The following is a 14,840-nucleotide window of genomic DNA, read 5'->3' on the forward strand; positions in this document are numbered from 1 at the left end:
ACTTTTTTCTTAGAATTCTGATTTTTTCTTTAATCTCAGAATTAAATTTAATCTCAGAATTGACATTAATCTCAGATTTTTTTTCCCCCAGAATTCAGATTTTTTCTTTAATCTCAGACTTAACTTTAATCTCTGAATTCTGACTTTAAACTCAGAATTCATGCTGTTCTATTTATTTTTCTTTCTTTCTATTTTTTTTTTTTTTTTAAATGTGTCCCTAATACTCCTTATGGAACAAATTGATATATAGTGTAAGTGTGAAATATGTAGAGAAAACATTAGGAAAAACATTTTCCTGTATTTCAGAATTGACCAATATGTCAAATTAAAGAGCCAGCACTTGTACATGAGTGTCAGTCAAACAAATCCATTTCTGATAAGGTAGTTCCTAATGCTTGTAATACATCTAGACGATATTTGCACAGCAAACATTTAGTCTCATAAACTGGAAAAACAAAGATCCAGATATTAACATATGTCACTCTGCAGCTGCCTTTAGAATATTTTTCTATGTAGACGGACACCACACTCTTCAAAGCTTAAAATATTACAGGTTTTCAGTCACGGTTGTGAAACTTAACTGGTGTAGCAGAGATAAAAGAAGTCATATTCTCAAATTGGCTTGAGGGGATACATGTAATTTTTAATATCAATATCAAAGAAGCAGGACCATTCCGTGTTAAACCACCCTCAAATGATCTACTGGTGGCAGATTGACTTCTTTGCTGGAAATGGCAAAAAAATATAATCTAAGACCTCGTGTCCCTGGGATGTATTATAGTCTGAGAGTCCCTTTCTTAGAATATCAAGAGTGAATTTTAGGAGCACAATTTTCATCCTGCTTGCTGCTTGGGTATGTCATGGCACAAAAAGAATGGCACATTGTGGCACAGTAATGTTTGCTGAGGAGGCGGAGTTGTCCATGGTGACTGAAGAGGAGGAGGAGGTTGTGTTTTGAAAGGTATGAACCAGTGAGTGTTGGTGAGAGCGGTCGACATGGATGCATGGACTGCGGTCTAAAAGCATTAGAAGTAAATGCTTGTGTTCTTTTTAAATGACGTTAATCAAGAGTGTCTCTGACTCCGGTGGTTTTCCTGAGAGAGCGGTGATTGATTGTGTTGCATATAAACAGTGTCATGCCATTCTCAAATTGTGTGCATGAGATTAAACGACCACTTTTCTTTCATTTCTTCCTGTCATTTTTCCTCCTGATCCTTTCCCCTCCAGACTAGAGGCCTTTGCACATCAACAGCAACACAAATAAACCGCCGAAAATTTCAAATAATTCGAAAATCTTTTTTGATGCACCCTCTCTGTACACGGCAAGCAATTAAGTAAATAAATTAAGGAGCAGACAGAAATCACTTCATCTGAAGAAACAGAGGGAGCCAGTGCTCAGGCATTTTTACTGAATAGATAGAAAGAGACAAGAAATACAAAGAAAGGAGAGCTTACTTGCTTGAGGAGCTTAGACTGTTCAGGAAGGTCTTTATGGACGTTTTCACACCTAATAGTCTCCGCTAGACTCGGTACAATTGGGGGTTGCAACATTCAGCCGGTCCGAATTTACTGAAACAAACCGAACCTTTTGAATAACGCATTCCCCTCCTCACCTACGATACGATATATACGACATACGATATACGCTGCAACAATGGGCTCAGACATTTCTCCCAGCTATAGTTGTAGTACGTTTTGGTTGCCTTTACCCACAATGCCCTGCGTTGTAGTCCAAACCAAGAGCTACGTTTCTTGGCGGACCAGAGTTTGCTTCTTTGGTGCGCATCAGAGTTTGTTTGTGCATTCACATGGAATTAAATTTGTGTCAATATTTTCAAACAACTGGAACTGGACTGACTCGTTCCCCGTTAACACCCGACAAAATAATTGTAAGTATCTAACGTTTATAATCTGACAAACTAAACAATTATTTTGTCGGATGTCGATGGGGAAAACTTGGGGAACGAGTTCCAGACTCTTAGTAAGTGTTGTTTGCTTCACACCTCCCCAAACGAACCGACTTTCCGAGCAAACCAACTAGGATTTGATTTAGAAGGGCTGGTTAGATGTGTAGCAGTCAGGAGCAAAGCGTTGACACACAAAAAAACACAAAAAAACACAAAAGCCACAATATCGCTCAGTGAAATACAGATGCTGCCGATGTATAAGCTGCATTCACTGAGGATACAGGTTGTGTCTCCATTTAATGCTGAGCCGTTGATTGGTTTCATGTTGAAAACAGAATTGTGGAACATAATCTACTATTTCTGAAACATCCAGGTCACATAAATGTGTTTTATGCTCCTTGTGTAAACATGTAACATGGGATGAAACACATTTGCAGTACAGTCAGAGTGCAGTCGGCTCCACTGCTCCTCCTGTGATGACCTACTTTCCTACAAGCATCAACATGTACTGTATCCACTCATGTAAACGTCCTCCTGTGCTCTCCACTGTCATTGTGATACAGGCTGAGATAGAAGCGCCGATGCTAGTTTGTGCTGTAGATGAATGATGAATGTGCTTTTACAGTGAGCCAACACTGGTCTTTGTACACCTTAAAGTGACGATATGGGATAATTTCAAGGCTGCCGTCTGCAGGTCAATACAAGGAAGGCAGAGAAAATAGAGGGTGTTGTTCTGGAAGCCACACTTACAGATGAATATTTTACTTTCTCTTTCTCTCACAACGTATTCTTCCACTCATTTTGACCGCCTTTACAATGTGTGATACATAACAGGATCATCAGGCACTGAACCTTTTTAAATGTATTCCTAGAATTACAATTGTATTTACTAGTGCTGTCAAACGATTAAAATATTTAATCGCATTAATGTCATAGTTAACGTGCGATTAATCGCAATTAATCACACATTTTTATCTATTCTAAATGTCCCTTGATTTCTTATTGTCCCATTATTTTTTTTCTCATGCTAATGCTCTTATCAACATAGAAAAGTGGATCGGCTTGCTTTGTGCAAATTCTTTTATTGAGACAATATCTCTGTCACCCTGCATATTTTGAGCGTGGTGTTGTAGTTTTTCTAACGTTACTAGTAGAGCTGCAACTAACGATTATTTTCATAATCGGTTAATCTGTGGATTATTTTCCCGATTAATCGATGAATCATTTGGTCCATAAAATATCAGAAAACCATAAAAAATGTTAATCGGTGTTTCGTCAAACCTGGAAATGATGATCTTCTCAAATGTCTTGTTTTGTCCACAAACCAAAATGATTGACTTTTAATGATTAATTTGTTATCCAGAGCAAAGAAATGAAGAAAATATTCATATTTAAGAAGCTTAAACAATCAGAAATCTTGTTTTAATCATAAAAAAAGCTTCAAACCGATTAATCGATTATCAAAATAGTTGTCGATTAATTTAGTAATCGATTAATAATCGATTAATCGTTTCAGCTCTAGTTACTAGTTGTACTAGTTCACTAGTATTTACCCATAAAACAACATCAGGTGTGCTCGTGTCAGCCGGCTCCTGTGGCTCCACCGAGTCGTGGCTTTAAATCGCAGCTGCATCATTGTTGTGTATTCTGCTCAGTGACATCAACACCCGGAGGAAGTTGACCTTTAGACGACTGTAAAAGCTTGCTGGATGTCAGCAGGCGTGACGCCAGTGCATGGGGACAGTGCACCAGGATGAGAGCCAAGCAGGGAACTGTGTCACAGCTACACCAGTGAGTCATTCTCCCGTGGCAGTTTCGTAGACCATAGATGCTGGAGTATTGTGTGGATGGCAATATCTGCCAATAGCAGGATACATTTTTTGATGATGTTTGTTTTCTAGAAATTGATGAGAAACTGATGGTTAAACAAAATGAAGTCATTTAGTTTGATCTAAATATGAAATATTATACTGTTGCTAGGGCTGAAATGATTCCTCGATGAATCTATTATTAAATTTGAGTGTTTTCTAAAGATGATTTTTCAGTGTCTTAAATGTGAACATTGTCTGGTTTCTTTGAGCTATATAACTAAGGAATCATCAAAACTGAATCATTCCGGTTTGTGAACAAAAGACATTTGATAATGTCGAAAAACACTATTTTTCAACATAGACCAAATGATTACTCAATATAATAAAATAATCAACAGATTAATTGATTATGAAATTACGTTAGTTGCAGCGCTAACTGTTCATTGTGCTTTCATTGTTTCCTGGTTGTGAATGTTACGGAGCAGTGAAACAACTATAGATGAAATGTAATCTGAGTTGGTAAAGACACGTTTATCTTTGGAGGAGAGAAGGTCAAAGTTTTATCGAGTGAAACCTCTCTAATTTGGCACAGAATTAGAATTTCTTTATACGGATCCAAATAATGTTCATCCACTCAGCGTTTACGTTACAGCAGCATGAGTTCAACATTTGTAGTTATGAATGCTGTGACTCTTAGTTTGGTCCACGTCCCATCGTCGGTACAAGTCAAGATGATAATGTCTCAGAAGTCCTAAACCTGCAGAAGACATACATTCTGGGGTCTAAAATAAGTAGCCCAAGGATGTGAATTAACAGCCTATAAAGTGAAACACTAAGTTTGGTTTAAGTGTCATAATTAGAGAAGGCTTTTGGGAAGTAATTATGTTAAGTGGGTCATAGTTGGGAGGTTGGTCTCTGAGAAATCTGAAATGGGAGTCTTAAGAGTCCTACAGTCTGCCAGCCTGCGACTTATCTCTATATGCTCTTGCATGGAACTGCCAAACTGTTGGCAGTGAAGTGATGCAGAAAGTGCTCACAGAAGAAGTGTTGGCCTCCTGATAGTCAGTGTTCTGCAGTGCGTGGCTGGAACAACACTCCTACACATGAAATATTAAGCCTTAATTATGTTGTGTGTGTACACACATATATATATATATATATATATATAATGTGTGTGTGTGTGTATATATGTATGTATATATATATATATATATATATATATATATATATATGTATATGTATATATGTGTGTGTATATGTATGTATATATGTGTAGATGTATATATGTGTGTGTGTGTGTGTGTGTGTGTGTGTGTGTATATATATATATATATGTATGTATATATATATGTATGTATGTATGTATGTATGTATATATATGTGTATGTATGTATATATGTGTATGTATATTTATGTATATGTGTATATATGTATATATTTCCCTTGCTAAACGTTTAATTTGTGTGTCAAAATGATGAAAGTGATGCATTTATAATTTAGTTCTTTAGTAAGTTTTAGTTCTATTGACTATCAGAGAATCGTTATATTGTGGTATAATTAGAATCGTGGACCACGTACCGTGAGGCACTTTTTCTCTGTGTCCTCTTTTTGTATTTTGTGTAAAGATGTCTCTTTACTCTTTGCTTTACTTGCCTCCACACCACACAGGTTTAACCCTTCAACACCGAGATGACCAGTTTGTACAAGGGCACTTTGCATTGCCGTAGTTACGCCACAGTTTGTGTTATTGGAAAAATTACAACGGTTTCTGAAAGCTGAGAAGTTGCACGTCAAAGCCAACTTAGTTACAGGACACTGTTATTTGGTCCTTTATATGGACAGATGGACATTTTGAGGTTTAGGTATTAAAGGGTTAAGGTGGTCCTGTCAGTTAATTGCCCTGTTAACTACAGGCATTTTACCCCTTTGTCCATAGAAAACACACAAGTTTATAATATTGCTGATCTTCTCCTTCTGCTCTTAAATAAAGGATTTTTTCTGTATTTTTCCAACTCCTGACACAGGGAGGATTTTTGACAAACTGTCATACCAGCAGTACATTTCTTTTTACCTGAGAAGCTTCAGTGGGAATGTGTAAAGGTGGCCAACATGGTTGCTGTGGGCCAGTGAGTGATTCAATATTTTCATGCCTCAGTAAGAGTGTGGATTTTACTTGGAACAAGTAAATAAGGGCCTAAGGCTGCACAGAGAAGCTGCCACCAGACCAAAACAGACATATGAGCAAAAGTCAGCACTTCCTCATGTTTTGGAAACGAGTTATTGCCGATAAAAAATAATCCATTATCACAGTTATGTCAAGGTAGTCCCAAAATGTATTTATTAACTAACTTGTATTTTATTTGCGCATAAGCATTTCTTCACAGAACCTTTAATAGGATTTTCCTTTGTTTTTTGCTTCCTACACAGGTGTTCGGTCTTCCATGTGATGGAATCACTTGATGAGTCTATTTAAACATCTGTTTGTATTTTTACTTTCTTGTGAACTACCACTTAAACATTCTGGACTTTCTCTTCAGATTGAAAGGACAGTAATTAGGTTTTCTCCAATTGGTTATTTATCAAGACCTCAAATGGCTGGTTTGGTGCGAGTGACGTGTCCCCGCCGAGCACAGCTGAAGAGTCGGGGAGGGCGTGGCCAGTTGAGCGGTGATTAATTGGATCGTTTTGAGTTTAATGCTTGATCCGGAAATGTTGTACTTGACTGATGACCGAGATTCCGGCCATGCTGTCGTCAGCTGATGAAGCCCAGCATGGATGTTTTTGCTGAAAGATGAACTATGAAAAGTGACTCTGGTTCACTTATAACCATGTTAAAAAAGAAGGCGCTCGTCTTCTCTGCCAGCACAGCACACACCACACGCAGAGGGGTCTTTGTAATTCTGATTCTTATTACTGCTTCAAATGTAAGATCAATTAGAAATAACTGCAGATTCATCTGTAATATCAGGGCAAGATTGTTTCTCTGGTAGTACTGTGTAATGTTCCCTGCTTCAATAATACACTGGAAGTGGTTTATTAAATCTCTGCGCTCCACACGGCACTGTTGTCGAAATCAATCACGCAGCCAGACGTCTAATTTGCACATAATGCCGCGTTCAGTGCCAATTCATTAATCATGTGCAGAAGAATCCCCTTGTTCCCCAGATGAAGCATTGTTTTTGACAATGTTTGTACCTGAATGGACCAGAGAGTAGTTTGGCGTCGTCTCAAATAATGAATCTCCACTCTTGTGAGTAATTTGATTAATAAAATAAAAAATTGATAAAATTAAATAACATCGTTCACAAATTGTCAGACTTGCGCTCTGAACGCATCTCATGTATATGTGTGTGTGTGTGTGTGTGTGTGTGTGTGTGTATATATATATATATATATATATATGTGTATATATGTATATATGTATGTATATATATATATATACATATATACATATATGTATATATAGATATATGTATGTGTATATATATATACATATATGTATATATAGATATATGTATGTATATATGTATATATGTATATATAGATATATGTATGTGTATATATATATAGTTATATAGTTATAAATAGTTGTATATGTACATATAGATATATATGTATGTATATATATAGATAGATAGATATGTATATGTGTGTTATGTTCAAAAGTTTTCCTAATATTTCTTCTTATTGCCCCAGCGAGAGACTATAATCCTCTTGAATTTATGTAGCCATAAAAGAAGCTCGTTGAATCTGATTGATCCACAAGTGAAAATGTTGTGCAGCGTGTCATCGTGAGATACAGTATGTATATGGTCACCAACAATACATTAGATCACAGAAACAATTTAGGACATAAATAATATGCTGGGTATTGAACGTCATTTAGGATCTGAACAAAACTTATTACAATGGAAATAAAATGCTGCTTGTACAGTAGGTCAACGATGATTAATTGGTGTTAAAGGCCCCAAGTGTCTTTAATTCCTGCAGCATTACATCACCCGCCTGGATTATTGACAGAGGCCACTCTGGGTTAATTAACTTGCGCTGATAACACGTCTGTTCATTATAATGAATATAATTAATTTAAAACAATATGTTTGACATTTTGGGAGATATGCACGTATGATTTTAAATGAATAGATCCAGCTCGCAGATTTTATGTGAAGCTCAAGTGTTGGCACCACCTTTGCGTAAGCTATAATTGTACGTGTCAAGTTCACTTACCTGCCATTACATGTGCTGCTACATTTGATATAGGGCTGAGACAATTACTCAAATAAACGATTATTAATCAATTACTAAATCAATCGTCAACTATTTTGATAATCGATTTGAGGGTTTTTTTCATTATTAAAACAAGATTTCTGATCGTTTTAGCTTCTTAAATGTGAATATTTTCTGGTTTCTTTGCTCCATATAACAAAGAAATCAGAAAATTAACCGATACCGACATGTGTTTTTCCTTGCGCCCAACTGCAGATGCCATTTATCCTCTTCTCTAGTGAAATTAACGTAATATTTTTCATACTCATGTCGCAGCAGAAGTAGATATACGTAAAAAACACAAGTTGTAGACAGCGCTGCATAGAAGTCAAGGAGGTAGCAGCCTATTTATCCTACCGTTGCAGTCATTAGTCATTGGCTTAAAAATGTATTATTGGATATCGGCAAATGCACCAGGATCTGCTGATATCCGATAATACATTTTTAAGTCAATATGTGCAGACGTCCATATCCTCTTCTCTTTTGTGGGAATGGGCTCTGGCTTTGGTTGGCTCCTGCCAATCATTCTCGCCGTTAGATCTCCATCGAAAATCATGCTTTATTTTGAATTGGCTGACTGATGCTGATTTAAATGAACTCCTCATTGAAGGGAATTTGACTCGCGTAGTTAAATTTGAACATGAGGTGATACAGAGGAAGTTTGAAACCCAGCATCGACAGCACGACATACTGGACACATCTGTTCTCCTGAAGCACCGTATAGAACATGAAGGAGGAGGATGCGCTTTTCTTTTTTTCCGCCGCTGTTCACAAGCGTTCACCTCTCCCTTTGGGCTTGAAATATTAATGGACGAGTTTTATTCTGGAGTGAGGAAGGTGACCTTCATGCACGATATTCCACTCTACACCTCCACCAGCTCTCGTTCTTCAACGGATGCATTTTTTTGCATGAACATTAAAACCTTAAACTGTTTATCTTTGTCTAACTCGAGGAAAATTAAAATTTTCAAGATGAAAGCGATTAAAACAAGAGACTTAACATTGTATAACATTGTGTTCTCGGCGATTCAGTTGTGAATGAATAGGTAGCCTTGATTCATAATTTTATCTTTATTATCCTGCAGTAGTTCTGCTTCAGAGGTTTTTTTTTATTCTCAGTGGAAACAAACAAAGATTTCTGAGGTTGAACGTGAAACATTCTTCAATAATAAAGCTGTGTTGTATTGTGCCACTTGAGAAAACCTGTCTTGTATTTTTTTTGTTTTGTTTTTTTTTGCGATGTGAAGACAGAACAGAACACCCAGCAGTCTCCATCCAAACGTCTCTCTGCATCTAGTTCACGGGTCACGTGAGAATGGGAAAAGACGTTGCTTTTACACCCCCCCCCCCCCCCCCCCCCCCTCCTCCTCCTCCTCCTCCTCCTCCTCCTCCCTTTGCTGTCAGTCCATCTCTCTCTCAGAAAAGTGCTGAATGTGTGTGTGAATGTGATGAACGTTGACAGCATAAGAGGGGGAAGCACTGCTGGTCCCACTTGCTCTGTTGGCTTCATGCATGGCTAATGTTTTGTGGCACGCCCGCCCGGGTCTGGGTGGCATGACGAGACGCTCCATGACGGAACGTTTTCTGATGACACGATGGAAAATGACCCGAGCTAGCAATGATATGAATCAAAATTTGCTGTGATCGTTGGAGTGACATGAGGATTGTGTTTATAACGGCATATTTCTGCAATCCAACCTTTGTATTTGCTTATGTTATGAGGCTGCACAGTACAGTTTTAGTTTTTTTAAGTTTAGATTAAAAGACAGACTCTTCTATCATATGTCTGTTCAGGAGGCTGCAGGTACGGCTGGCACACTTTGTGTACATGGCATTAAATGTTTCTTTATATTCTGTATGAGCACTGACGGGTGTCAATCGAGGGTCTGAGTTACAGTGATATCCACTGTGTCCCCATATACATATATATATTTGCTGCTCACTTACTGTAGCCATTTTCACAATAATTTTTTTATCATTTATTTCTATAAATAAGATAAGATAGTCCTTTATTTACAACATATAAAGATATTAACACTAAGACTATTAAAAAAGTTAACGTAGAATGTACATTATAGATGGTTTGCAGAATATATACAGTATGTAATGTTGCTGTTCATGTCCAGATACACACAAAATAACAAATTCTTCAACGTGACTCAGCCAATTACAGTGTAACCAACAAATGTGTTTGTTACACTTAAATGAACATTAAAAACAATTCCAAAAGGAATTCTTGATCCATTTTTTGCTATTGTGCCACCAGTGATGACGAGACTTACAATTCTTAAAACCTCAAGTTTGCAGAGAATATTGTACGTAAAGAACAAGAAAAAAATGTCTTTTTATATTTCTTTCCTCATCATCTTTTTTTACTGCAGGTCGTGTGCAGATATGTTAAATAGCTGCCATTTGCAGACTCCTTTTATTTGGGATGCTGACAAATCTGATGGTCCGACCGTAGCTCACATCCACATCAACACCAGATGATATATTTGAATTAGACGTAGTAAATAATTCACAGTGATTGATTTCTTTTTTTTTTTTAACCCTAAGTGCCATGTCTTCAGGGTGATTTGCAAAGGAGACTGAAATTAAAAGCAAATCAGTGGCTGCGCATAAAAAAAAAATAATAATCTATTCATGTACAGTTAATGTTTATTAGATTAAAAACATCCAAAGGCAGATTTAGGAATTGTTCATGCGTATCTGTGCATCATGTTCTCAATAATGAAACCATAAAGAATCTTGTCAACCCAGAGAACTCAATGTGATGTTCAACTTTATTCCACCAACACGAAGTTGATTTGTAAATTGTGGTCTTTTTAATGTTCCTACAGGTGCAGGGGAGTCTGGCAAGAGCACCATCGTAAAGCAAATGAAGTAAGTTCCAAAATGAATCTTACTTTTTTTTTTTAAATCTCTGTGTTCTGTTTTAAACTTGACTCTCCATCTTTCCGGAAAGCAGTGTGAGTGAACGTATGAGGCCAAACAACGAGCAGAAAACCAAAATGCTTTCTGAAAATGAAATGATGGTGAATAGTTGATTCAACATTTATAAGTCCTGTGTTTTGGAAAACTAGCAGCATCATTTGAGAGAGACGCTCAGGCACTGACCATGAGGAAGATTAAACCGGACATTTGAGCTCAATAAATTATAATAGCCACCATGTGATTGTTAGATAAGGATAATTTGACTTTGCCCATGTGTGGATTTTAAGGGGTGTGTCATGACCTTTTCGCTGTTTTATTGTCTTTGCACTGCTCCCAACACATTAATAGTTTTTGATGACAGAGAATGTCTGTGGACACACAAAGACAAAAAAAGCAGGCTTAATTATTAACGTTCCTCTGGAATAGCCGGACGTTGAATCTATTTTTTATGAGCTCGGAGCAGGAACAGTGTGTCTGTTATTAACAGGTATGGACGTACTGATAAATCAACCTCCAACACAGAAACACTCTCTGCTAATGTTACGTAATATTACAACGGGCAAAAGATAGGAAAACACAGTTGTGTCCTTAAAACGTCTGTGTGGAAATGTGGAAAATGTGTTTGCTGTCATGCATGGAGGATAAAGTGGTAGAAGATGGATGGATGGATGGAAGGGTAGCAACCAATTTACTCGCCAATTTATGACGGGTTGTTCTCTGTGCACTTCCCTTTACGACTTGGATGATTGAAGTCTGTGTGATTGTGTCTCATGATGGAGTGCAGATGTCCTTACACTCGGGTCCAGGGTGAGTGAACGGTGCAGCAGGTGAACTCAGGTTACTGCATCAAATGATTGCTGCAGAGTTGAAGCAGTGTATGTGTTGCTGTAACACTACACATAGGAGCAGTAGGAACCATACGTTGTATATATAAATGGATATCGTCTTCCAATCTGAAATGTACGATGGAAGTAGCTGTGAGCCACCAGGGGGAAACTCCACTGGTTGCAAAAATTAATTTGAATGGAAGTCTACTTCTAACTTGATTTCTAACATCAGTAAAAGTTTTCCTGAGGAGTTAAGGCCTCCGTCGCCCGTTGCAGGTCTTCTTCAATAGCACATGATGTCAATTTTGTAAAAATGTGTTCCCATTAAGAGGAAAATAGATGATAAAGCACGGTACATGCGAGTGGACAGCGCGTTATTGACAACTAGTGCTAAATCACGATTACTGAGGCTTCACAATGGGACTTTGTTCTGCACCTGGACGACTATGCACATGTTTATATTATGTAGTAAGCCCAACAATTAACAAGCACTTGGAATCAGTGCAGACAGAAGGAGACAAAAAAAAAAACTCTGGCAGTCACAGACTCTGATGTGCAGCCATCTGCCTCAGCTTGTTGGGGTAATGGGAGAAAATGGAGGAGAGGTGGAGTAAGAAGATAAGAAAGAGAATGAGACATTTTTAATATGTTTTCCACTTTAATAAAAGTTGCATGTGTTCTTGATATCCTCAGGATCATCCATGAAGATGGCTACTCAGAAGATGAGTGTAAGCAGTACCGAGCAGTGGTTTACAGTAACACCATCCAGTCTATTATGGCTATTGTTAAAGCCATGGTCAATCTGAAGATAGACTACAGCAGCCCTACCAGAGTGGTAAGACACACACAGACACACACACAAACACCATGTATGCGTCATTCCAACCAAATCATGAAGTATTTAGTTTACTCTTCTTTCTTTTACTGGAGAAATTGACGTGAACAGAGACAATCATTGAAAATCAGTGGTTTTCTTAGCATGGGTGCAGAGAGCTGGAGAGTGTAAACACTACCTACCCTGTAAGAGAATGCAGGATTCAGCTGGCTGTGCTAACTGTGGACAGATCAGGATCTCCCTTGGCCATAACACAACAAAGCCTCTTTCATATCTCTGCTGTGTATCTGCTGTAATGCCTCAGGTTTATGCATGCACAGAACTGAATTCACAATAGTTTACCACTTTGGTTTGTGTGAAACTTGCGGTCCCTTTCACGTTCCCTTCTGCCTCGATGGAACAAAGACGAGCTCTGTTGGATTTGTTCTTCCACATTTACTGTAAGTGTAACCCAGTGAAACAAAGATTCTTTCAAGGCTGTGGTTCCTCTGGAACTCAGGTCCTGTTTCTTCTATGATGGCAATTCATGTTCAGTCAGTGAAGACTGGCAAGTTGGCAAATGTGGGACGTAATTTCAGCATTAAACCTTTTGAATATCAAAGGTAAAAACTGCAGTTGGGAGTAGAAATCTGTGTAACCTGCAGGAAAACGGCACTTGTCTGATCAGCCTTCTCCTCCTCCATCTTTTATTTATTTTTTTCTGATACAGCAGCATTGGCAGATACTGAAGTCCACAGAGAGCCGTTTGGGAGCAGATTTATTCACAAGTGACGGCAGGACACATTTTTACAGCCCATTGAGTTTGCCTTCTGCAGCCTCAGCAACGACACGCCTCTATTTAAGGTTATAGTGTAAAGTTAATGGTGGCGATGAGTCTGCCACATGTTTTATCTCCTTCCGTCTAATTCTGATTGGACTAATCAGAGTGATGTGAAGACAGCTCTGTCTAGACTAAAAATTGACCTGTCTAACTGTATTGTGACTGTTTTTGCCTCACTCCTCATCTGACCATTGATTATCCACTAATAGCTGAGTGGAACAGGTGCAAGATTAAAAGTGAAGTTTTGAGTTTTTCCATCATGTAGTTAGCCACATTATCTGAAATGGCTTTTTAGTGGCATGTCAGAAGTGAAAAACTAACGTTACATTGAAGCAAAAATAACATTTGGATCTTTAAATTTTGTCAAGACATGTCCTCTGTCTGTGTTTACAGTGGATATAATACGTGTACACACCCCTGTTACGTGAAACAAAACAAAAAAGAACGCACAATAAGCTGGTTGTGTAAGTGTGCTCACCCTTGAAGTAACACTTTGTTGAAGCACCTTTTGATTTGATTACAGCGTTCAGTCGTCTTGAGTAGGAGTCTGTCACCATGGCACATCTTGACATTGACAGATTTGGAACACTTTTGCAAGCACAAGTGCGCAGCCTCGTAGATTTAAAATGGTGTCGCAGCCTTTCAGGTTAACTACAGCTGATGAATTCTGTCAGCAAAAGGTATCGTTTCATTTCGCAAAACTGACCGCCCCTGTCTAGAAAGGATAAGTTTGACTTTGCATTCCCTCGACTGAAAACAAGGAACCATTTTTTGACTTCTCTATGAAGGTTTACAGTAATTCTGTGACATCTGACTTCAGGGGGAACCTTGCATGTGATTTTTTGATTAATCAACAATAATAAACAGCTCTGTCAGCCTTAACTATAATGCACACCCATAAAAGCTCATCAGAGTGGCCATTAAACTATTTTGCAGAAACAGAGCTGCACGTATAGACGTCCTGAGCCACCATTAACGAAGAATTGCAAACACTTATCTGAACACTTAAGTCTATGAGCATTAAGCTGCCACCCAGGTCTGACAGTGGAGGAGTGTGTGTGTGTGTCAGTGGAATTCAGCAGTGAAACCCAGTCTATCTGCATATGGCGGTGGGCCTGAGAGGACTCTGCTTCTCCTGTGGTCATTAGAGTGGGATGGATAGATTTTTTTCCCCTCCTCCTCCTCCTCCTCCTCCTCCTCCTCCTCTCTCACTGACAGATCTGTCAAATGGCTGCATGTACGTGACACCGTGCTCTCACAGGCTCCCACTCATGGCAGTTGGTGCGCTAGCCTGTCCACACTTGAAACACTGAAACAGGGGGATACTGTTCATACGTACCCACATAAACATACAGCAAATGTTACCCAGGTTATTTTGTGGTGAGTTTGGTTGAGGGAGCAGGATGAGTTACCAAAGATGACACATCATTTGTTTGGGTG

At 38.3% G+C, this 14,840-nt stretch overlaps 1 protein-coding gene across 1 annotated transcript in view; it reads left to right on the forward strand.

Moving 5' to 3' along the window:
* The window catches only part of LOC131461204 (guanine nucleotide-binding protein G(i) subunit alpha-2), a 38,435-nt gene that overhangs the window by 13,768 nt on the left and 9,827 nt on the right, over positions 1 to 14,840 (forward strand). Inside the window, exons 2-3 of the mRNA XM_058632273.1 lie at positions 10,825 to 10,867; positions 12,439 to 12,580. Of these exons, the coding sequence (XP_058488256.1) occupies positions 10,825 to 10,867; positions 12,439 to 12,580 (185 nt within the window). The remainder of the gene's footprint in view (positions 1 to 10,824; positions 10,868 to 12,438; positions 12,581 to 14,840) is intronic.

Source organism: Solea solea, chromosome 6 (genome assembly GCF_958295425.1).
Source record: "Solea solea chromosome 6, fSolSol10.1, whole genome shotgun sequence".
NCBI lineage: Eukaryota > Metazoa > Chordata > Actinopteri > Pleuronectiformes > Soleidae > Solea > Solea solea.